This window comes from Ornithorhynchus anatinus, chromosome 6 (assembly GCF_004115215.2).
Source record: "Ornithorhynchus anatinus isolate Pmale09 chromosome 6, mOrnAna1.pri.v4, whole genome shotgun sequence".
Lineage (NCBI taxonomy): Eukaryota > Metazoa > Chordata > Mammalia > Monotremata > Ornithorhynchidae > Ornithorhynchus > Ornithorhynchus anatinus.
The window spans coordinates 47,320,167-47,342,335 of record NC_041733.1 but is presented as its reverse complement, the minus strand read 5'-3'; the positions used below and the strand labels follow the sequence as shown (position 1 = coordinate 47,342,335).

General features: G+C 65.0%; 2 protein-coding genes across 2 annotated transcripts in view; both read right to left on the bottom strand.

The window, feature by feature from the left end:
- Positions 1-774, bottom strand: part of FSIP2 (fibrous sheath interacting protein 2) — a 50,184-nt gene extending 49,410 nt beyond the window's left edge. The window contains exons 1-2 of the mRNA XM_039912322.1: positions 684-774; positions 58-167 (exon numbers count right to left, since the gene is read on the bottom strand). Of these exons, the coding sequence (XP_039768256.1) occupies positions 58-167; positions 684-774 (201 nt within the window). The remainder of the gene's footprint in view (positions 1-57; positions 168-683) is intronic.
- Positions 775-5,170: 4,396 nt separating this feature from the next.
- Positions 5,171-21,876, bottom strand: SLC25A31 (solute carrier family 25 member 31). The gene is made up of 6 exons (XM_029067576.2): positions 21,549-21,876; positions 16,250-16,377; positions 12,949-13,066; positions 11,040-11,194; positions 6,598-6,723; positions 5,171-5,391 (listed from the first exon to the last, which is right to left on the bottom strand). The coding sequence occupies exons 1-6, from the start codon at positions 21,760-21,762 to the stop codon at positions 5,191-5,193; spliced, it is 942 nt and encodes a 313-aa protein (XP_028923409.1). The 5' UTR covers positions 21,763-21,876; the 3' UTR covers positions 5,171-5,190.
- Positions 21,877-22,169: the final 293 nt, after the last annotated feature.

The following is a 22,169-nucleotide window of genomic DNA, read 5'->3' as shown; positions in this document are numbered from 1 at the left end:
CATCGTTCTGTCGTCCGCTCCCGAGGGCTCGGGCCGGCAGATGCGGCCGACTCTTACCAACGGTTCCCGCCGAGCCCATCGCCCGGAGACAAGCTGCCACGCGCCTTTCTTCTCTCCGGAAGAGTTATCCAGTTTCTTCCACACGGCGCTACTGGGAGTCGGGGCGGCTGGGGAGGGGAAGGGGAGGAACGGTCCGTCAGCGAGGGGGGAGGGACGGGACGGGACGGGTCGGCCGGCGGTGGCCCGGACTGAACGTCTTCCGAGTCGCGGGCGCTGTACACTGAGCGGGGCAGGAGAGCGCGGGCTCCTCAGCGGGCAGACGGTGGACCAGGAGCTTCCCGAGGGCGGGGATCGTGACCCGGGACCCGTACTGTCCTCTCCCCGGCCCGGGCTCCACCCGCTAGGCCACGCCGCTTCACGTCGGGGAGGACGGGAGAGTCGGTGGGTCGCGACCGCCTCCCCCCGGGAGCCGGCGGTGTGCGGGCCGCCGGACGCGGGAGGGTACGCTACCGCAGAATTAGTCGACGCGATCGCCGCCCTGACCGCCCGACCGACCGACCGAGGGACGGACAGACCGAGGGTGACGGCCTGACCGACGGCGACCGAGCGACCGACGGACCGACCGGCTGAGCGAGCGACTGAACGACCGACGGACGGACGGACGGACGGACGGACGGACTCACCCGTGGCGACGCTGAAGCCCCGGGCCTGACTCTTCTCCCGCAGCCGGACCCGCTCCAGCTCCGAGAGGCCCTGGAGGCTGACGGGCTCCATCCCGCCTCCGGCTCGCCGGCCGGGGAGGCCGAGCCCTGCGGGACCGCCGTCTCTGCGGCCCGCGAGTCAGAAGGACGCGGGTCCTCGTCCCGGCCCCGCCACCCGTCCGCCGGGTGGCCTCGGGCCGGTCACCCGGCTCGCTCGGGCTTCGGTTTCCCCCAGTTGAAGCCGCGCGGCCCAGCGGAGAGAGCCCGGGGCCGGGCGTCGGAGGACCCGGGTTCCCGGCCCGGCCCCGCCGCTTCGTCATCCGCTCCGTGACCCCGGCCAGGTGACGTCGCTCGTCTCCTTCTCGATCTTCTCATCGGAAGCAGCGTTGACGGTGCTCGGCGCCCAGGAAGCGCTTAACCGACACCGTCGTTATTAGTGGGAAGAGCCCGGACCTGGGATCCGGAGGACCCGGGTCCTGCCGCTCGTCTGCTCCGTGACTTCGGGCGAGTCTCTTGACTTGTTTTCGCCCATTCGAAGCGGCGCGGCCCGGTGGAAAGAGCCCGGGTCCGGCCCCGCGATCCCCTGTGCCCGCTCCTCCCGCCCCCGGTCTGTCCGTCCCTGCTTCTTTCCCCTCACTGGGGGAGGGCTCGGGTCAGGGGGTGGGGTCCACGCCGGGGGCGGGAGGGTCAGAATCTACAGGGAGCTGGGGCTGGGGGCGGGAGCTCGGCGGCCAGGACCGAACGGGCGGCCGAGAGACGCAGATTAACACGGAGGGACGTGGAGAGACGGAGACCGAGCGACAAGGAGGGGAGGGAGCGACGGAGAGAGGCGGAGACTCGTGGCCGGAGCCCGGGCCCGGGCATCACGGAGGCCGGGATTTGAATCCCGGCTCCGCCACTCGTCCGCCGAGGGACCCCCCGGGCGGGTCGTCTGACTTCTCCGGGCCTCGGTTCCCTCACGTGGAACACGGGGATGAAGACCGCGAGCCTCACGTGGGGGCCGGGGGCCGGGGGCCGGGTCCAACCTGATCGGCTTGGATCCGACCACAGAGCTTAAAACGGTGCCCGGCACGGAGTGAGCGCCTAGCGTGGACCATAGAAAAACGGTGGGGAACACCCGGGGGCGGGGGTGAGGTTCCCGTGGACGCGCTCAGACCGGCGTCCCGCGCGCAGTGAACGCTCAAGAAGTACGATCGAGTGGTCGGACTGACGTCCGTTAACGCCGCCGCCTGGCTCAGGGCCCCGATGATAATAACGACCGCGGTGTTCGTCGAGCGCTTCACCACGTGCCCGGCGCCGCGTTAAGCACCGGGGCGGATCCGAGCGAACCGGCACGGACACGGTCCCCGTCCCACCGTGGGGCTCCCGGTTCTCACCGCCTTTTTCCGGCGGGGGAACCGAGGCGCGGAGAAGCGAGGCGACCCGCCCGGGGTCCCGCGGCAGACCGGCGGCGGAGCTGGGGGATTGGCACCCGGCTCCTTCCGGCTCCCGGGCTCAGACCGCCAAGCCGTGCCGTCCCCCGCCCCGTTACCCGGTGGCCACCGGCTGGGCACCCGGCCCGGGGCCGCTCACCTTCCCGCAGGGCCACGCCGAGGGTCCGGCGTCCGGCCCCGGCGTCCGGCCGGCTCGGCGTCCCCGGACTCGGACCCCCCCACGGCTCGGGCGCGGGCCTCGGGCTCGGCCGGGGCCGGTTCCCACGGGGCCGCAGGGAGGGAGGGGGCGGGAGAGGCCCCCTCGGACGTGGTCCGCTCGCCCGCCCGCCGGCCCAACGAGGAGAGCGACGGGGGCGGGGAGCGAAGGGGGTGGCGGGGGAGGGGGGCCACCAGACACCGAGGAATTTCCTGCGCCAAGTGAGGAAGGGCCATCGGGAGGGAGGGAGGGAGGGAGGGAGGGCAGGCCGCGACTGCTCCGTCGTCCTCTCCCCGGCGCTTAGTCCGGCGCTCCGCACACGACACGGGGCGCGCTCGACGGATACCGTCGGCCGACCGACCTCGCCCCCTCCTACCTCACCCGGCCGCCCTCCTGCTCCGGCCCGGCCGGCCCGCTCGCGGGGCCTCGACGTGGCCCGGCCCGCCTCCGGCCCGGCGCGCCCTCCCTCCCCAAGCCCCTCGGACCCCCCGGCTCTCCCACCTTCGAAGCTTTACCGGAGGCCCGCCTCTTCCAAGAAGCCTTCCCAGACTAAGCCCACCCCCTTCCCCCGCTCCCTTCTGCGTCTCCCCGACTGGCTCCCTTCCTTCATCCCTCCTCCCAGCCCCGCGGCACTTGCGTCCAACATCTGCCCTCTACCGATTTACACCGATGTCCGTCTCCCCCTCTAGACCGTCAGCTTGTCGTGGGCAGGGAACGTGTTCGTCGTTCCAAGGAGTCAGTCCAGTGCTCCGCACACAGCAGGCGCTCAATAAATACGACCGAACGAGCGGATGAGCGAACGGACGGACTCCCGTCGGCCCCCTCTGGCCTGCGGGGAGGTCACCTCCGAGGAGCGGACCTCTGCCCGACTCTTGGGCGGGAGCCTGCGCCCGCCTCGAAACTCCCCGCTACCGTAGAGATCTAGACCCAGAGAGACGAGGGGTGAGGGGGTAGACGGAGCAAGGCAGAGTGACGGAGACAGAGAGAGGCGGCGGGAGGGGGCAGAGAGACCGAGACAAAGCGAGACGGGGACATAACGAGGCAGAGGGACGGACGGAGACGGAGAGAGACGACGAGGCCGGAGAGGCGGAGAGAGGCGGGAGGAAGAGACGCAGAGCGACACGCAGAGAGACACAGAGAGGTGAGGGAGGGAGAGACCGAGATACGGAGAGGCAGGAGGAGACGGAGAGAATGAGACATCAAGAGATGGGGGAGGGACCGGGGAGGCAGAGAGATCAAAACAGAGAGAGGCAGAGACACGCAGAAGCAGGAACAGAGAGGGAGACGGACAGAACGAGACGGAGACGGGCAGAGATGGGCGGACAGGGGACGGAGACCGACGGGCAGCGGCGGCCCCAGCGACGGGGATTCGGAGAAGCAGGAAGGGGGGGAGAGAAAGAGACGGGAAGAGAGAGAGACAGAGGCAGGCGGGCGGTGGCACACAGGGTGACGGAGACTCACGGAGGCAGGGAGGGGGGAGAGAGAGCGACAAGGGGAGAGAGAGGGGGAGAGAGGGCCAGGCGGCGTAGAGGGACAGAGGTTCAGAGGCGTTGGAATGGGAAAAGAGAGAGACGGACAGGGAGGGAGGGGCAGGCCGGGGACGGAGTGACCGAGGTCCGGAGAGAGACAGGCGGCGGTAGACGGAGCGACGGACGGAGATTCGGAGAGGCGGGAACGGGGGGGGAGAGAGGGGGGGGGGAGGGAGGGAGAGGCGGACGACGGGAGACGGGGCGGCCGGGAAGCGGAGAAGCAGGTAGGGGGAGAGAGAGAGAGACGAGGAGGGAGAGACGGAGACAGACGGCGGCAGACAGAGTGCCAGATTCAGAGAAGCAAAAAGGGAGAGAGGAGGAGACAGAGGGATAGAGAGAGGCAGGCGGTAGACGGAGGGACGGAGATTCGGCGCTCAGGACGGCGCTTGGCACCTAGTGAGCACTTGATACCATGGGGATTACTCAGAGAAGCAGGAACGGGGAGACAGAACACCTGCCTCAGTTCCCTCATCTGTAAAAATGGGGATGAAAACTGTGAGCCCCACGTGGGACAACCTGATTCCCCTGTGTCTACCCCAGCGCTTAGAACAGTGCTCGGCACATAGTAAGCGCTTAACAAATACCAACATTATTATTATTATTATTAGAACACCATCGGGATTATTCAGAGAAGCAGGAATGGGGAGAGAAAGAGACACGACACGGGGAGGGAGAGAGAGAGAGAGAGAGAGAGAGGGGGGCGGGGAGGAGACGGAGATTCAGAGAAGCGGGCAGTGGGCGAGAAAGAGACAGGCAACGGTAGACAGAGCGACGGACTCGGAGAAGCGGGAACGGGGAGGGAGAGAGACACGGACGGAGGGAGAGGGAGAGAGAGAGAGAGGGAGAGGCGGGCGGGAGACGGAGTGACCGGGATGCAGAGAAGCAGGTGGGAGAAGAGAGCGCCGGAGAGCGGTGGACGGAGCGACGGAGGCTCGGGGAAGCGGGGACGGGGAGAGAGAGAGAGAGGGAGAGACGCCGAGACGGGGAGAGAGAAGGGCGGGCGGTAGAGGGAGCGACAGAGATCGGGCGCTGGGCACACAGCTTAACCACCACCGTCAGAGGGAGAGAGACAGGCAGCGGTCGAGAGGGCGCCGGACAGGGATTCAGAGAGGCGGGCGGGGGGGAGACGGAGCCAGATCGACCGGAAGGAGCGGGCGGAGGGGGGCGGGTTTGGCGAAGGGGGAAGGAGAGCAGACGGCCCCGTTAGCCTCTTTCCACCTCCTGCCTTTTTATTCATTCTCGTCAAAGCGGGGGCCGGGCCGGGCGGCGGCGGGGGCCGGGCCGGGCCGGCGGCCCCGGGGGCGCGGCGGGCCCCCTCCCGCGCCCGCCTCTCACCGGGCCGGGGAGCCGTCGCCGCCGTCGCCGTCGAGGAGGTCCTGGATCTTGTCGTAGAGGACGAGGACCAGGGCCCCGCCGGTGCCGCGGAGGACGTTGGAGAAGGCCCCCCGGAAGAAGGCCCCCGGCCCCTCTCGGCGGTAGATCTTGACGAAGCAGTCCCACGTCCCCCGGTACTGGCGGTCCGACTCCCCGCTCTGTGGGCGAGAGGGCCGGGGGGAGCCGGTCGGGATCCGCCCGTCGCCCGCCCGCCCCCGCCGCCCCCCCCCCGGGGGCGGGGACCCCCCGGATCACCGCGGCGCCGTCATCCGGGCGGCGCCTACCAGGCGCCGGGCGGCATCCGGACCGGCGGGGTCGGCCGCCGTCCCCGCCCCTCGCGGGGCTCACGGTCTCAATCCCCGTTTGCCGGAGGAGGGAGGCGAGGCCCGGGACGTACTAACGGTGACGACGACGATGCCGGCATCCGTTCCTCCGAGCGCCGTTCTCGACGCTGGGGTAGATCCGGTGGCCTGTTTATTTTGCTAACGACACGCGCGTCGCCTCGATCCCATCTAGCCGCCACTGTTTTTACGAGACGCCCCTCCCCTCGACTCTGTCCGTCGCCACCGTCCCCGTCCGTCCGTCTCCCCGGATGAGACCGTGAGCCCGTCGGAGGGCGGGGCCCGTCTCTATCTGTCGCCGACTTGCTCCTTCCAAGCGCTTGGTCCGGTGCTCTGCACGTAGTGAGCGCTCGATCAATACTACTGAATGGTTGAATCCAAGGTCGTCGGGTCGTCCCCCCGGAGGCTCTGGGTCTTCATCCCGTTTTACAGATGAGGCCCAGAGAGGCGAAGCGACTTACCCGAGGCCAGACCCTTCTGAACTCCGGACCCGGGCTCTACCCGCTAGGCCGTGCTGCTCCCGGCTAAATGTCGCGACTCGCCCCAGGCCGCCCGGGAGACGGGCGTCAGCTCGTTGTGGGCGGGGAACGTATCCGTCCCACCGTTGCGTCGTCCTCGCCCCGGCGCTCGGTCCGGGGTCCCGCGCACAGTCGGCGCCCGGCGTGAGCTCGGCGTGGGCAGGGAGCGCGTCCGACCGTCCTGTCGCCTCTCCCGACCGCTCGGCCCAGTGCTCCGCGCCCGGTAGGCGCTCGATGAAGCCCGCCGACCGACAGGGCCGGGACGAGAACCCCGCTCCCCCGACTCCCCGGCCTGGGCCCCGTCCGCTAGGCCGCTCGGCGTCGGTTTCCCCGCCCGGAGCCCGGGGCCGCCGGAGCTGGGGGAAACCGAGGCCCCCCGCGGCCGGGGGATGTCGTCCGCCGACGGTTCTCCCGTCCCCTCCCCGGCGCCCGGCCCGGGGCCCCGCCCGCGGGAGGCGCTCGGTAAATGACCGACCGGACGACCGGGGGGGGCGGGGAGGGTTACCTGCATCATCATCCGCCTCCGCACGGTGTCGAAGGGGTAAGAGAGGATCCCGGAGCAGGTGGTCACCACCTGGGCGACGAAGAAGGACACCAGGAAGGGGGTCTCCTTCGGGTTGGGCGACATCCCCTGGAATGCAAGGCGCGGGGACTGTACTAGGCGCTCGGGAGCCGACGCCCCTTTGGGAGACACCATCCCTGCCCCGGAGGGACGCTCCGCCCGCTACTCTACGCGGGGCGCCGGACTGAGCGCTCGGGAGAAGACCCTAGGAGGGGGTGGGTGTGATCATCCTTTCTTTCTTTTCCTCCTGTTGGTTTTTTTCTTTGTTTTGTTCTGTTTCCTCTTTTTTTTTTCTTTCTCTCTTTTTCTTTTTCCGTTTGTTTTTCTTCTTTCTGTTTCTTTCCTTTGTCTTGTTCTTTCTTTTCTCTTCTGTTTTTTCTTTCTTTCTTTCTCCGTTTCTTTCTTGTTTCTTTCTTTCTGCTACTGTTACATCTCTTTCTGTTACCGTCTCCTCCCCTAGACCGGGCACATTCATTGGTTCAGTCGTACCGAGCGCTTACTGCGTGCAGAGCACTGGACTCGGCGCTTGGAAGGTACGATTCGACAAGGGAGAGGGACGACCCCTACCCGACAACGGGCTCCCGGTCTAGAAGGGGGGGGGAGACAGGCATCAGAACAAGTGGACGGGCATCAATAGCATCCATGTAAACCAACAGAATTACTCACTCCTTCGTTCAGTTGTATTTATCGAGCGCTTACTGTGTGCGGAGCACTCTGCTCTGGGCCTCGGTTTCCTCACCTGGAAAGCGGGGATCCGAACTCCGTTCTCCCTCCCGCTCGGACCGCGGGTCCCACGTCTAATAATACCGGCAGCTGCTGTCCTCATCATCCGGCTCGGTGCTCTGCACAGGGCCGGCGCCCGGGAGTCGGAGGCCCTGGGTTCTAATCCTGACTCCGCCACCCGCCTGCCGTAAAACCCTTCCCAGACCGTAGGCCGTCATCTCGGGTTAGGAGGGGAGCGGGTCCCCGCTGTCTCCGCTGTAAATAATAATGACGTCGGTATCCGTTAAGCGCTCACTCCGTGCAGGGCACCGTTCTGAGCGCCGGGGGGCATACGGGGTCATCGGGTCGTCCCACGTGAGGCTCCCGGTCTTCGTCCCCATTCGACAGATGAGGGAACTGAGGCCCAGAGAAGGGAAGGGACTCGCCCCCGGTCACACGGCTGACGAGCGGCAGGGCTGGGATTCGAACCCGTGACCTCCGACTCCCAAGCCCGGGCCCTCTCCGCCGAGCCACGCGGCTTCCCTACCGTCCGCTCGGGTCGGAGCGCTGCAGGTAGTAAGCGCTCGGCAAACGCCGTCGACCGGTCGGTTCTCCCGGCCTCGGTGCCCCCCCTCTGTCAGATGGGGGGGCCGGGGGGGGGGGGGGGGGGTGAAGACCGCGAGCCCCGCCTGGGACGGGGACCGCGTCCGACCTCGTCGGCCCCGGATCCACCCCGGCGCTCGGTCCGGCGCCCGGCACGTAGTAAACACTTAAGGAACGCTCTTTAAAGGACCCGGTAGTGATAACGAACCAAACGGAGAACCTGGGGGGGGGGGGCGGAGGTCTCCGGCTATGAGCCGGGCTGCACGGGCCAAGCTCTAGATGACCGTGAGCCCGTCAGAGGGCAGGGACCGTCTCTATCCGTTACCCGTTTGTACATCCCAAGCGCTTAGTACGGTGCTCTGCAGGTAGCTAGCGCTCAATAAATACCGTTGGATGAATGAATCTCCACTGGGGATCCTCGACGGCCCAAGACGAGACGAGCCCCCCCGGGGACGACGGGACGTAGCTTAAGCGATCTGCCCGTTGCACGCACCGAGCTAAATGCCGCTGCGGATCCCAGTGGGAAATCCACTGTCGCCTCCTCCTCCCCGCCCCGAGAAACGGGAAAAGAAAGTCCCGTTTCTAAGGAAAATCTTCGGTTCCTTTCCGTGACCGGGGAATCGGACACCCCTAGGTTAAACGAGGCTGCCCGAGGCCCCAGGGGGTCAGAGATCCGTTCAGTCATTTGCCTTCGTTATAAACACCGGAAAGAACCAAGTGACCGACGAGACATTCGTCGGCCATTCGGGGGACTGGGAATCGGAAAAATCACGGCGAAAAAAGAGGGCCCGGGTTGCACCGTGAACTCGATCTGCGACTCCGATTTGGAAAGAGGAGAGAGTCCGACCCGCTGAATTACAGGCGATACGTAATTTCAGAGGGCCCGAATCGACACTCTAAGCATACGTCTGCGGATTTTCGGGGGTAAAAAATGGAATCGGGGGGGGGTGGTTATTATTAATGTATTAACTGCAATATTATAATAGTATAATACCATGATAATTAAGGTACCCGTTAAGAGCTTACTATGCGCCGGGCCCTATACTAAGCGCTGAGGTGGATACAGGCGAATCGGGTCGGACACGGCCCCGGCCCCGCCAGGGGCTCGCGGCCTCGATCCCCGTCTCACAGATGAGGGAACCGAGGCCCAAAGGAGAAAAAAACAATTGTGGTATTCGTTAAGCGCTCACTGTGTGCCGGGCACCGTGCTGAGCACTGGTGTGGACCCAAGCGAACGGGGAGGGACACGGTCCCCGCCCCCCGTGGGGCTCCCGGTCTCCGTCGCCATTTGACGGGGGAGGGAACTGAGGCCCAGAGAAGTGAAGTGCCCCCCCCCCCCCCCCAGGTCGCACGGCGGGCGAGTGACAGATTAAAACCCGCGACCTTCTCATTCCATTCATTCATTCAATAGTATTTATTGAGCGCTTACTATGTGCAGAGCACCGCACTAAGCGCTCGGGACGAACAAGTCGGCAACAGACGGAGACGGTCCCCGCCGTCCGACGGGCTCACGGTCCGATCGGGGGAGACGGACGGGCGAGAACGACGGCGATGGATAGAGTCGGGGGGAAGAACGTCTCGTAAGAGCGATGGCGACTAAATAGAATCGAGGCGACGTACGATTCGTTAACAGAATAAATAGGGTGACGAAAACATATATTATTACTCCGGTACTCTGTAAGCGCTTACAACGTGCCAGGCGCTGTACTAAGCGCTGGGGTAGATGCGAGATGGTCAGGCTGGACCACACGGGGCTAAGTCTGAGCAGGATTTAGGAGGCGATTCTCATTCCCCATCCACGGGCAGCTCCTTCTGACGTGCTGTTACGTCGGAGTCTGCCCCCGATGCAGACTGATTTGGGCGGGGAACGTGTCCGCCAACTCCGCTGCAACTGTCCTCTCCCAGGCGCTCAGTCCGGTACCCAGTAAGCGTTCAATACATAGCACGGATTCTTTTCTTTTAACGGAATCTGTTTCACGCTGACTACGCATCTCCCAAGTGGGGACGATTCAACAAGAAACGGAGCCACTGCCCGCCCACAAGGAGCTGACAGTCTGGGGGGGGGGGGGGGAAGCGACGTGAATAGAGAGAAATAAACGACACGTACAGTCGTCGGCGGTGCGGGGCTGAGGGAGGGGGATGAATGAAGGCGGCCTTCCCAGACTGAGCCCCCCTCTGCCTCCGCTCCTCCTCCCCTCCCCATCGCCCCGACTCCTTCCCTCGGCTCTGCTCCCCTCCCCGCCCCACAGGGCTGCTGTAGGTCCGTACCTATTTATTACTCTGTTTTATGAATGACGTGTATAGATCTATAATTCTATTTACTTGCACGGATGCTATCGACAGGCGCTTATTTTTTATTCTATTTTATAAATGACGTGAATAGAGCTACGATTCTATTTATTTCTACGGACGCTATCGCCACGTGGATATTTATCATTCTATTTCTTCTACGGATGACGTGTATAGAGCTGTGATTCTACGTATCGAGACGGATGCTACCGACGCCCGTCTACTTGCCTCGTCGTCCGTCTCCCCCCTCCTAGACCGCGAGCCCGCTGTCGGGCAGGGACGGTCCCTGTCCGTCGCCGGACCGTACCCTCCGGCGCCCTGCACGCGGCAAGCGCTCGATAAATGGGGACGGACGAGCGACTGAATAAAGGGAGGGAGAAGAGGGAAGGCGGGGGCTTGGTCTCGGACCGCAGAGACCGCCCGCCCCCGGGCCGCTTGCGGGACCGACGACGGGCCCCCGCGACGACACTCGGGGCATCGCCGAGCGCTTACCGCGCGCCGGGTACCGAGCGCCGGGCCGGACACCGGCAAATGAGTTTGGAACCCGGTCCCCGTCCCCCGGGCGGCTCGCCGTCTCCGGCCCCATTTTGCCGACGAGGGAACGGAGGCCCAGGGAAGGGAGGGGACGGGCCCGAGGCCCCCCACGGGAAACCAGGTCCTGCTGACTCCCGGGCCCGGGCTCCGGCCGCCACGCCGCGCCGCTCCTCCGCCGTCGAGCCCGCCCGGGGCCACCCCCGGTCGCCCAGCGGGTCGGGGCGCGCGCGGTCACCCTCCCCGCCGCCCCCCGTTACCTTGATGGTGTCGTAGGCGCCGAAGTAAGCGGCCCGGTAGACGACGATGCCCTGCACGGAGACCCCGAAGCCCCGGTACAAGCCGCCGATCCCGTCCGATTTCGCCACCTTGATGATGCAGTCGCCCAGACCCTTGAACTGCCGCTCTTCGGGACCTACGAGGCAGCGTGCGGCGGTGTGGCCGGGGGCCCGGGGGCCCCGGGGGCCCGGCCTCCGACCCCCCGACCCCGGGCCGCTCCCGTCAGGTCCCCGGGCCTCGGTTCCCTCCTCCGGAAGGCGGGGACGGAGACCGGGAGCGGGGGGGGGGGGGGGGAGCGGGGTCCGACCCCATTTGCTTGCGTCCACCCCGGCGCTTAGAACAGGAGCCCGGCACGTAGCGGGCGCCTGACGGGGAGCACCGTGGTGAGTCTGGCGGAGGACGGTGCTCTGCTTCGGCCCAGAGGGCCGAGTCGCGCGGGGCGGGGGGCGGCGGAGGGCTCGAGCGGCAGCAACGGGGCACTTGTAAGGGTTCCACGCTTGGGCGGGGACCGTCTTCCGTCTGCTCCCGAGCGCTCGGCCGGGAGCTCCCCGAGGGCGGGGGGGGGGGTCTCGTCTGCCACCTCTAACTGCCCTCGCCCAAGCGCTCGGTCCGGTACCCGTGAAGCGCTTCCTAAGCGCCAAGCCCCGTTCTGAGTGCCGGAGCAGATACCAGTTGATCGGGTGGGAGGCGGTCCCCGTCTCACGCGGGGCTTCGTCCCCATTTTCCAGAGGAGGGAACCGAGGCCCAGAGAGGTGAAGTGACTCGCCCGAGGTCACACGGCGGACAGGCGGCCGAGCCGGGAGCCCCGGGCCCGGGCTCCACCCACTGAGTCGCGCCGCTTCTCGTCCTCTCCCAAGCGTTCGGTACAGGGCTCCGCACACGGTGAGCGCTCAGTGACTACAACTGAACGAAGGAACGGACGCGAGCGTCCGTCTGTTGTTCCACCGGACTCTCCCAGGCGTTCAGTCCAGTGCTCCGCACGCAGTAAGCGCTTAATAAATGCGACTGGATGAAGGAACGGATGCGAGCGTCTGTTTATTGTTCCGTTGGACTCTCCCAAGCGTTTAGTCCAGTGCTCTGCACGCAGTAGGCGCTCAAAGAAGATGACCGAACGAAGGAGCGAGTGCCACCGTTTTTACGAGATCTTCCTCCCCTCGACGCTATCTATCGTCACCGTTCTCGTCCGTCCGTCTCCCCCGATCGGGCCGTGAGCCCGTCCGACGGCGGCGACCGTCTCTCTCTGTGGCCGACTTGTTCATTCCGGGCGCTCGGTCCGGCGCTCCGCGCGGAGTAGGCGCTCACTAAATACTAGTGAATGAAAGTGTCTGCGTATGGTTGCACTGGACCCTCCCAAGCACTCGGTCCGGTGCCCCGCACACCGTAAGCGCTCAATAGATACGACTGAACGAAGGAATGACCGCAAGTGTCTGTTCGTTGTTCCGCTGGACTCTCCCGAACGCTCAGCAGAGTGCTCTGCGCGCAGTAAGCGCTCGGGAAATACCACCGGAGAATGAGAGGCGGAGCCGGGATGGAGAGCCGGGCCCTCGGGCTCCCGGGCCCGGGCTCCTTCCGCTAGCCCGCCCGGCTGCCCCGCGGGCCCAGAGACGACGACGACGACGACGGTATCTATTAAGCGCCCGCTCGGTGCCGGGCACCGTTCTAAGGAGATACGGGGCAATGAGGCCGTCCCCCGGGGGGCTCACGGTCTTCGTCCCCGTTTTCCGGATGAGGTCACCGAGGCCCGGGGAAGCGAAGCGGCCGGCCCGGGGTCACCCGGCAGGCGGGCGGCGGGGCCGGGATGCGGACCCGGGCCCCCGGACCCCCGGGCCCCCGGGCCCCCGCCCCTCGGCCCCGCCGCCTCCCCGGGGTCCCGCGGGGGCCGATCCCTACCTTTCCCGATGTCGGCTCCCAGTCTCGTGCGGGCGAAATCGAGCGGGTACACCACGCACATGGAAGTGGCGCCCGCCGCGCCTCCGGAGGCCAGGTTGGCGACGAACCATCTCCAGAACTGAAACACACCGGACGGTTACGGCGCCGGCCCAACGCTCCCCAGAGCCCAAGATCCCCCAGGTAATAGCGACGATAACAGCGTTGGCGTTCGTTAAGCGCTCACTTTGGGCGGAACACGGTTCTAAGCCCCGGGGGAGATACGGAAGCAGCGTGGCTCAGTGGAAAGAGCACGGGCTTTGGAGTCAGGGCTCGTGAGTTCGAATCCCAGCTCTGCCACTTGTCGGCTGTGTGACCGTGGGCGAGTCACTTAACTTCTCTGTGCCTCAGTTCCCTCATCTGTAAAATGGGGATTAAGACCGTGAGCCCCACGTGGGACGACCTGATTCCCCTACGTCTACCCCAGCGCTCAGAACGGTGCTCGGCACATGGTAAGCGCTTAACAAATACCAACATTATTATTATACGGGGTCATCGGGTGGTCCCACGCGAGGCTCGCGGTCAATCCCCATTTTCCAGATGAGGTCCCTGAGGCCCAGAGAAGTGAAGCGACTCGCCCAGGGCCACACAGCTGAGAAGTGGCGGAGCCGGGATTCGAACCCACGACCGCCGACTCCCAGGCCCTTATCCACCGAGCCCCGCTCTTTCCCTAAGTCCCCGGGCGGGGACACCGCGACCGCCCCCCGCCCCCGCGGCCTCACCCGAGGCCCGTCTCCTCCACGAGGCCTCCCCGCCCCCCTCCCCTCTTCTCCCGCTCATTCCCCGGGCGGGTCGATTGAGCGCTCGCGGTGCGCGGAGCGCCGGACCGGGCCCTCGGGAAGTACAGTTCGGCAAACGGAGCGGGACGATCCCCGCCCGCCACGGGCTCGCGGCCCAACGGGCGGTCGCAGGCCGGCCCCGGTCGGCCGGAGCCCGGGCGTCGGAGGGTGGCCGATTCCAATCCCGGCTCCGCCGTGTCCGCCGGGTGACCTCGGGCGGGTCCCCTCGCCTCTCTGGGCCTCCGTCCCCTCATCTGCACAACGGGGACTGAGACCGTCGGCCCCACGTGGGACGGGGACTGGCTCCGACCCCAGCGTGCGGCGCCGTGCTCGACACGTAGAGAGTCCCCGTCCAAGACCGTTGTTATTACCTATTCGTCAGTTAAGCGCTGGCGTAGCTACGCGCTAATCCGGGCAGACGTAGTCCCCCGGCCCCCCGGCGCAGCCTCGGAGGGCGGAAGGGACGTCCAGGCGTCACGGAGGAGGAAACCGAGCCCAGGGAAGTGATTCGCTCAAGGTCACACCGCAGGCGGGCGGCAGAGGCGGAACAGTGATGATGGTATTTGTATCTGCTAAGCGCTTACTATGTGCAGAGCACTGTTCTAAGCGCTGGGGAATCAGAACTCGGGGCTTCTAATTCCCGGGCGAGGGGGTCTCTTCACGAGGCCGCCTCCGGGTCTCCTTACGGCGCCGCCTCCGGCCCCTCCCTCCCCCATCTGCTCCCCCCGGCTCCCTTCCGCGTCCCCCGGACTTCTGCTCCCTTTCTTCGTCGCCCCCGTCCCCGCACCCCCTACGTCCCCCTCCCTCTTGTCTTTCTTTCTCTCCCCGCCCCTCTCCCCCGCTAAACTCTCAGCTCCTCGTGGGCAGCGAAGGTGTCTCTTGATTGTCTCGGGTTCTCCCGAGTGCTCAGTCCAGTGCTCTGCACGCAGCAAGCGCTCAACAAACGGGACTGAACGAATGTATGTAAAATCAGAGGCTCTTCCCACTAGGCCACGCTGCTTCCCGTTCAGAAACGCCCCCGACTGACTGACGGACCGAATAATCTCGGCAGAGCTCCGCCAGTTGGGCCGATCCATCGTGAGCGTCTTGCCCACCCCCGGAACCGGCCCCGAGCTGCTGAAAATCCTCCTGCGCCTCGACGACTCCGTCGGCCTCCCGCCTCTCCCCGCTCCGGTCCGGACTTCCCTGACCGAGCCCTCCTTTCCCAGGGTTTCGGGGGAAGACGGAGAGTCCCGTCTGGGTCGGGTCGAGCCTGAGCCGACGGCGGGACCCCCGGGTAGAGAAGCCTCGAAGGCCGGGGCGGGAATTCGAAAGGCCCCGATGAGGCTGGGCGACACGGTCCCCGACCCGCGTGGGGCTCACGGTCCCGATCCCCCGTTTTACAGGCGAGGGGACTGACTGACCTGCCCGAGGCCCCACGGCGGACGGGTGGCGGAGCCGGGATTGGAACCCGGGACGTTCTAACGTCTTGAGCTGGAAGATCTGTTCTTTAAAGTGTGCGTTGAGCTTCTTGCAACATTTAACGATAATAACGATAATAATAATAACGTCGGTATGTGTTAAGCGCTTACTACGTGCCGAGCGCTGTTCTAAGCGCTGGGGGAGACACGGAGGGAATCGGGTCGTCCCACCTGGGGCTCACGGTCTTCATCCCCATTTTACAGATGAGGTCACTGAGGCACCGAGACGTTAAGTGACTCGCCCAAAGTCACACAGCTGACAAGTGGCCGAGCCGGCATTCGAACCCACGACCTCTGACTCCAAAGCCCGTGCTCTTTCCACTGAGCCACGCTGCTTCTCAGAGGATTTCGGAGGCCTTGAACCCGTGCCCATTTTTAGTTCCGTGCTCAAAGCCAACACCGAGGTGAGTTTGCTTTAGTTCACGGCAGTTCATCTCTGTCGAGTACAGTCGCCTGTGGAAAACAGGGTGGACGGCGAACGATACCTTCCCTGATAGGGACCGGATCGGTATAGGCCTGTAAAGGTTTCACAAGTCTAAATTAAATAAAAAATGATTTTAAAATGGGAAAAAAGACTCTCTGGGTCAAGTCTGACAACACATTCTCGGCTTCTGGGCTTAGACACGGCACTACATTTTGAAGATGAGCAAAACTTTGAAATTAAAGAACCCTTCGAGAAATATTAGCCCGATATTAAGATGGACCGTGAGAAATCAGAACGCATCGCTCTGAAAATATTCAACCTGGCACCTACGGTGGAAAAAAACCCCCCGCTTTAGACTTGAAACTCTTCGCCTGCATTTTCCTTGCTAAAAACGACTGAAATTCCAATTTTACCGATGAGCCGCATCAAGTGCCTTTTAAATCCGCGAGAAGCATGAGATACCGGTGGAAGGACCGGCTTCTCTCTGTCGACGCCCGACGTGAAAGACGCCTCGCTGAAAACGACTGAGATCCCAAATTTACCGATGGCCCGGACCGGTGTCTTCTGAATCCGCGGGAGGCACGAGATGCCGGTGGCCTTACCTGCTTCTCCTTGTTGACGCCGGACATGAAAATCTCTTTGTATTTATCTTTAAAAGCGAAGTTCAGAGCCTGCGTCGGAAAGTAACGGATCACGTTTGCCAAGTTGCCACGCCAGAAACTGAAAAACCCTAGAAGGACAAGACCAAAAAAAAAGGCTAATTGGGACCCGGTTTCACGTCACTCAATAGCGTTCAGTGAGCGCTCACTATGTGCGGAGCACTGCGTGAAGCGCTTGGAACGGACAATTCGGCAACAGATGGAGACAGTCCCTGCCCAATGACAGGCTCGTAGACTAAACCCGGGTCCTTCTGACGGAGCGTGGCCTTTTAGAAAGAACCCGGGCCTGGGAGTCCGGAGGACCTGGGTTCTAATCCCCGTTCCGCCGCCCGTCTGGTGGGTGACCTCGGGCGAGGCGCTCCACTCCTCCGGGCCTCCGTTTCCTCATCCGTAAAAAGGAGGATCCAATCCCTGTTCCCCCCTCCCGCTCCCGCTCCTATGCTCGAGCTGCTGAGCGCCGCTGGCGAAAGTCCAAGCACCAAGCCGACCTCACACACTTCAAATTTATCCTTTCCTGCCTTAACTCCGCCCTCTCCTCCGCCAGGCAAAGCCTCTTCTCCTCCCTCATCGACACCCACGCCCGTCACCCCCGCCGACTGTTCCGGACCTTTAACTCTCTCCTCGGGCCCCCCGTTCCTCCCCCTCCCCCATCTCTCACCCCTAATGATCCGGCCACCTATCTCCTCACGAAAATCAACACGATCGGGTCTGAGCTCCCCAAAGTCACCCCTCCGCCTCTCCCCTCCCCCCCAACGACCCCCTCCCCTACTTTCCCATCCTTCCCTGCGGTATCCTCGGAGGAGATCTCCTCCCTCCTCGCGAGTGCCACCCCCTCCGCCCGCGCCTCGGACCCCATTCCCTCTCACCTTCTTAAAACCGTCGCCCCTGCCCTCCTCCCTTCCTTAACTTCTATTTTTAACCACTCGATCTCCAAGGGCTCCTTCCCCTCTGCCTTCAGACACGCCCACGTCTCCCCCATCCTAAAAAAACCCGCTCTCGACCCCACTTCCCCCTCCGGTTATCGTCCTATCTCCCTACTACCCTTCCTCTCCAAAATCTTAGAACGGGTCGTCTACGATCGATGCCTAGAATTCCTTAACTCCCATTCTCTCCTAGACCCCCTCCGATCTGGCTTCCGTCCCCTCCGCTCTACCGAGACTGCTCTCTCTGAGGTCACCCGTGACCTCCTTCTCGCCAAATCCGATGGCTCCTACTCCATTCTGATCCTCCTTGACCTCTCTGCCGCCTTTGACACCGTCGACCATCCCCTCCTCCTCCATACCTTATCTCACCTTGGCTTCACGGATTCTGTCCTCTCCCGGTTCTCCTCTTACCTCTCTGGCCGATCATTCTCGGTCTCCTACGCCGGAGCCTCCTCCCCCTCCCATCCTTTAACTGTTGGAGTTCCTCAAGGGTCAGTTCTTGGCCCTCTTCCGTTCTCCATCTACACTCACTCCCTCGGTGAACTCATCCGCTCTCACGGCTTCGACTACCATCTCTACGCAGATGACACGCGGATCTACATCTCCGCCCCCGTCCTCTCCCCCTCCCTTCGGGCTCGCGTCTCCTCCCGCCTCCGGGACGTCTCCACCTGGATGTCGGCCCGCCACCTAAAACTCAACATGAGCGAGACTGAGCTCCTCATCTTCCCTCCCAAGCCCGGTCCGCTCCCAGACTTCTCCGTCACCGTGGATGGCACGACCATCCTTCCCGTCCCGCAGGCCCGCGATCTCGGTGTCATCCTTGACTCGTCCCTCTCGTTCACCCCACGCGTCCTATCCGTTACCGAGACCTGCCGGTTTCACCTCTACGATATCGCCGAGATCCGCCCTCTCCTCTCCACCCAAATGGCTACCTTACTAGTACGGGCTCTCGTTATATCCCGGCTAGACTACCGTGTCGGCCTTCTCTCCGACCTCCCTTCCTCCTCTCTCGCCCCGCTCCGGTCTCTTCTTCACTCCGCCGCCCGGCTCGTCTTCCCGCAGAGACGATCTGGGCATGTCACTCCCCTTCTTAAACAACTCCGGTGGTTGCCTATCGACCTCCGCTCCAAACAAAAACTCCTCACTCTAGGCTTCGAGGCTCTCCATCACCTCGCCCCTTCCTACCTCTCGTCCCTTCTCTCTCTCTACCGCCCACCCCACACGCTCCGCTCCTCCGCCGCCCGCCTCCTCGCCGTCCCTCGGTCTCGCCTATCCCGCCGTCGACCCCTGGGTCACGTCCTCCCGCGGTCCCGGAACGCCCTCCCTCCTCACCTCCGCCAAACTGATTCTCTTTCCCTCTTCAAAACCTTACTTAAAAATCACCTCCTCCGAGAGGCCTTCCCAGACCGAGCTCCTCTTCCCCCTCTACTCCCTCCGCCATCCCCCCTTTACCTCTCCGCAGCTAAAGCCTCATTTTCCCCTTTTCCCTCTGCTCCTCCACCTCTCCCTTCCCATCCCCACAGCACCGTACCCGTCCGCTCGACTGTATATATTTTCGTTACCCTATTTATTTTGTTAATGAATTGTACATCGCCTTGATTCTATTTAGTTGCCATCGGTTTTTACGAGATGTTCTTCCCCTTGACGCTGTTTAGTGCCATTGTTCTTGTCTGTTCTTGTCTGTCCGTCTCCCCCGATTAGACCGTAAGCCCGTCAAACGGCAGGGACCGTCTCTATCTGTTGCCGACTTGTTCATCCCAAGCGCTTAGTACAGTGGTCTGCACATAGTAAGCGCTCAATAAATACTATTGAATGAATGAATGAATGACCGGGTCCGACCCGATGAACCTGCACCCGCCCCAGCGCTCGGCACGGGGCCGGGCGCGCGGTGCTTCTCGCGGGGCAGAACTGCCGTAATCAGGGCATTCTGTGCCACCCCCAGACCCGACCTAGGGACCCAGAGTATCGCAGCATCTACTGAGCGTCTCCCGAAGAGCAGCCTGGCGTAGCGGATAGAGCCCGGGCCCGCAGGTCAGAGGGTCACGGGTTCTAATCCCGGCTCGGCCGCCTGTCGGCCGCGTGACCTCGGGGACGTCGCTCAGCTCCTCCGCGCCTCGGTTCCCTCATCTGTAAAGTGGGGATCGGGACCGTGAGCCCCGCGTGGGACCGGGGGGGGGGGGGGGGAGGGGGGGGGCTGCTCGGCCCGGCGCGTGGCACACGGGGAGCGTCGAACGGAAACCGTCGTCCCGATTACTGGTGGCAACGGTGCGTGGGGGAAAAGAGAATGAAGCGGTGGCGCGTCGGGGGAACTCGCGCTGCGAAGACACACGGAGACGTCTACGAACGCGGTGGTCAGAAATCAAGGACCGGGTGCACGTACGGGAGCCGGGATTGAGGACGCGGTCCCGCAGGGATCGCAGAATCCAAATACAACGCGGCCCCTTCGACCCCGTCCCCCCGCCGGGGGAATCCTCGGAGGAAACACCGCCGCTCCGGGTTCGTCGTCGCTCCCGGCGGAGAGGAGGTTTCTCGCGGGCGGGCAACGCCGGGCACTTCTTTTCTCTGCGCTTCCCCGGGAACGAAGCCTCGAATTAAGCCCCAGAGCCGGGAGGGTTTTTGTGCCAAACTGACCCGGAGAGGTTTTATTTCATTTGAACATAAGCAGCGTGGCCCGTACCAAGCAGGAGCTCGATAAGCGCTAAAACATCTACGACTATTACTCCGTCTATACTATTCCCACTTCTACTCATGCTCCAACCGCTCGGTACGGCGCTCTGCCCCGAGTAAGCGCTCGAGATACACGACTGACTGTCACTCCCCCCGTGTCCCCCTACGTCGCCGACGGGGCGGGGGTCTAAGCGCTCCGTGCGGGGCAGTGAGCGCTCAATAAATACGACGGAATGAAGGAACGTGTAGGGACTCTGTTGTGCTGTCCTCCCCCAAGCGCTCGGCCCAGTGCCCGGCCCACGGGCGGCGCTCAGTACGCAGCACCGATTGACCCCTCAGGCCCCGCCCCGTTGGACGGGGCTCGTCTCTCTCTGTCCCCAGACTGTCCATGCCAAGCGCTTAGTCCGGTGCTCTGCACGCGGTAAGCGCTCAATCAATCCGACCGAATGAATGAATGAACCCGCCCCCCCCCGCAAGCCCCGCCCTTGTCCCGGACCCCGCCCACCCCTCCTCACGGCGCATGCCCCGCCCTCCCCCGGCCCCGCCCCCCGTCCCTCCTGCCTCCCCCTTCTGCGCGTGCCCCGCCCATCAGCCCCCCCGCGCGCATGCCCAGTCCATCGACCCTCCCCTAAGGCTCTGCCCATCCACCTCTCCTCCTCTACGCACGCCCCGCCCTCCCTCTCAGGGCCCACCCACCCTCCCTCCCCGCTGTGCGCACGCGCCGCCCTCCCTCTCCGGCCCCGCCCACACACCCTCCCCTCCCCTGCGCATGCCCCGCCCATCCTCCCTTCCTCTTCTGCGCACGCCCCGCCCACCCACCTCCGGCCCCGCCCACCCCTCTTCGCGCATGCCCCGCCCCCTCTGCGGCCCCGCCCATCCCCTCCTTTGCGCATGCCCCGCCCTCCCTCTCAGACTCCGCCCACCCACCTCCCCTCGGATCCCGCCCTCCCCTTCTCGGCGCATGCCCCGCCCTCCCCCCTCAGGCCCCGCCCATCCACCCCCCTCCTCTGCGCACGCCCCGCCCTCCCCCTCAGGCCCCGCCCATCCTCCCTCCCTCCTCTGCGCATGCCCCGCCCATGCACCCTCCTTTCCGGCCCCGCCCATCCACCCTCCCCTCCTCTGCGCACGCCCCGCCCTCCCCCTCAGGCCCCGCCCCTCCTCCCCCCTCTGCGCAGGCCCCGCCCTCTCCCTCAGGCCCCGCCCACCTGCCCTCCCCTCCTCTGCGCACGCCCCGCCTCTCCGGCCCCGCCCATCCACCCTCCCCTCCTCTGCGCACGCCCCGCCCTCCCCCTCAGGCCCCGCCCCTCCTCCCCCCTCTGCGCAGGCCCCGCCCTCTCCCTCAGGCCCCGCCCACCCGCCCTCCCCTCCTCTGCGCACGCCCCGCCTCTCCGGCCCCGCCCATCCACCCTCCCCTCCTCTGCGCATGCCCCGCCCGTCCGCCTTCTCTTCCTCTGCGCACGCCCTGCCCTCGCCCCCCCGCCCCCGCCCATCCCTCCTCTGCGCATGCCCCGCCCTTCCACCCTCCCCTCCTCTGCGCATGCCCCGCCCTCCCCCCCCCCCCCCCCCCGCGCGCATGCCTAGTCCATCGGCCCTCCTTGGCCCGGGCCGCCCCCGCCCCCGCCCCCCCCCCTCCTCCGCCGGGACCCCCTTACCCTGCTCGCGGGGGATCCGCACGAGGCAGTCGACGATGCCCTTGTACTGCGCCTCGGGGCTGATCTGCTTGGACGACGCCTGCACCTGCAGCAGCAGCTTCACCCGCTCGATGGGCGCCACGGCCGTCTTGGACACGGCGGCCGCCACCCCGCCGGCCAGCAGGTCCTTCCCGAAGGACAGCGGGTCGAACAGCTGCTTGTCCTTGGAGGCCATGGCCACCCGTCGGGGAGGGCGGGGACGCCGCTTCGCACCGAGGAGAGGGAGCGGCCGGGACCGCGCAGGCGCCCAGGGGGACGGACGGCGCAGGCGCACTGCGCTCCCGCCAACCGCCGCCACCGACACGTGCCGCCCGCCGCGCGCCACGTGCCGCGCGCCACGTGCCGCGCGCCACGTGCCCCGCGCCACGTGCCCGCCGCAGCGCCGCCTCGTGGCCCGAACGCCGCACTGCAGGGCGCCGCCTTCCCCTCCCTCCCTCCTTCCTTCCTTCCTTCCTTCAATCCTATTTAATAAGAATCATGTTGGTAATAATAATCATGTCGGTATTTGTTAAGCGCTCACTCTGTGCAGAGCACTGTTCTCAGCGCTGGGGGAGATACAGGGGCATCCGGTTGTCCCACGTG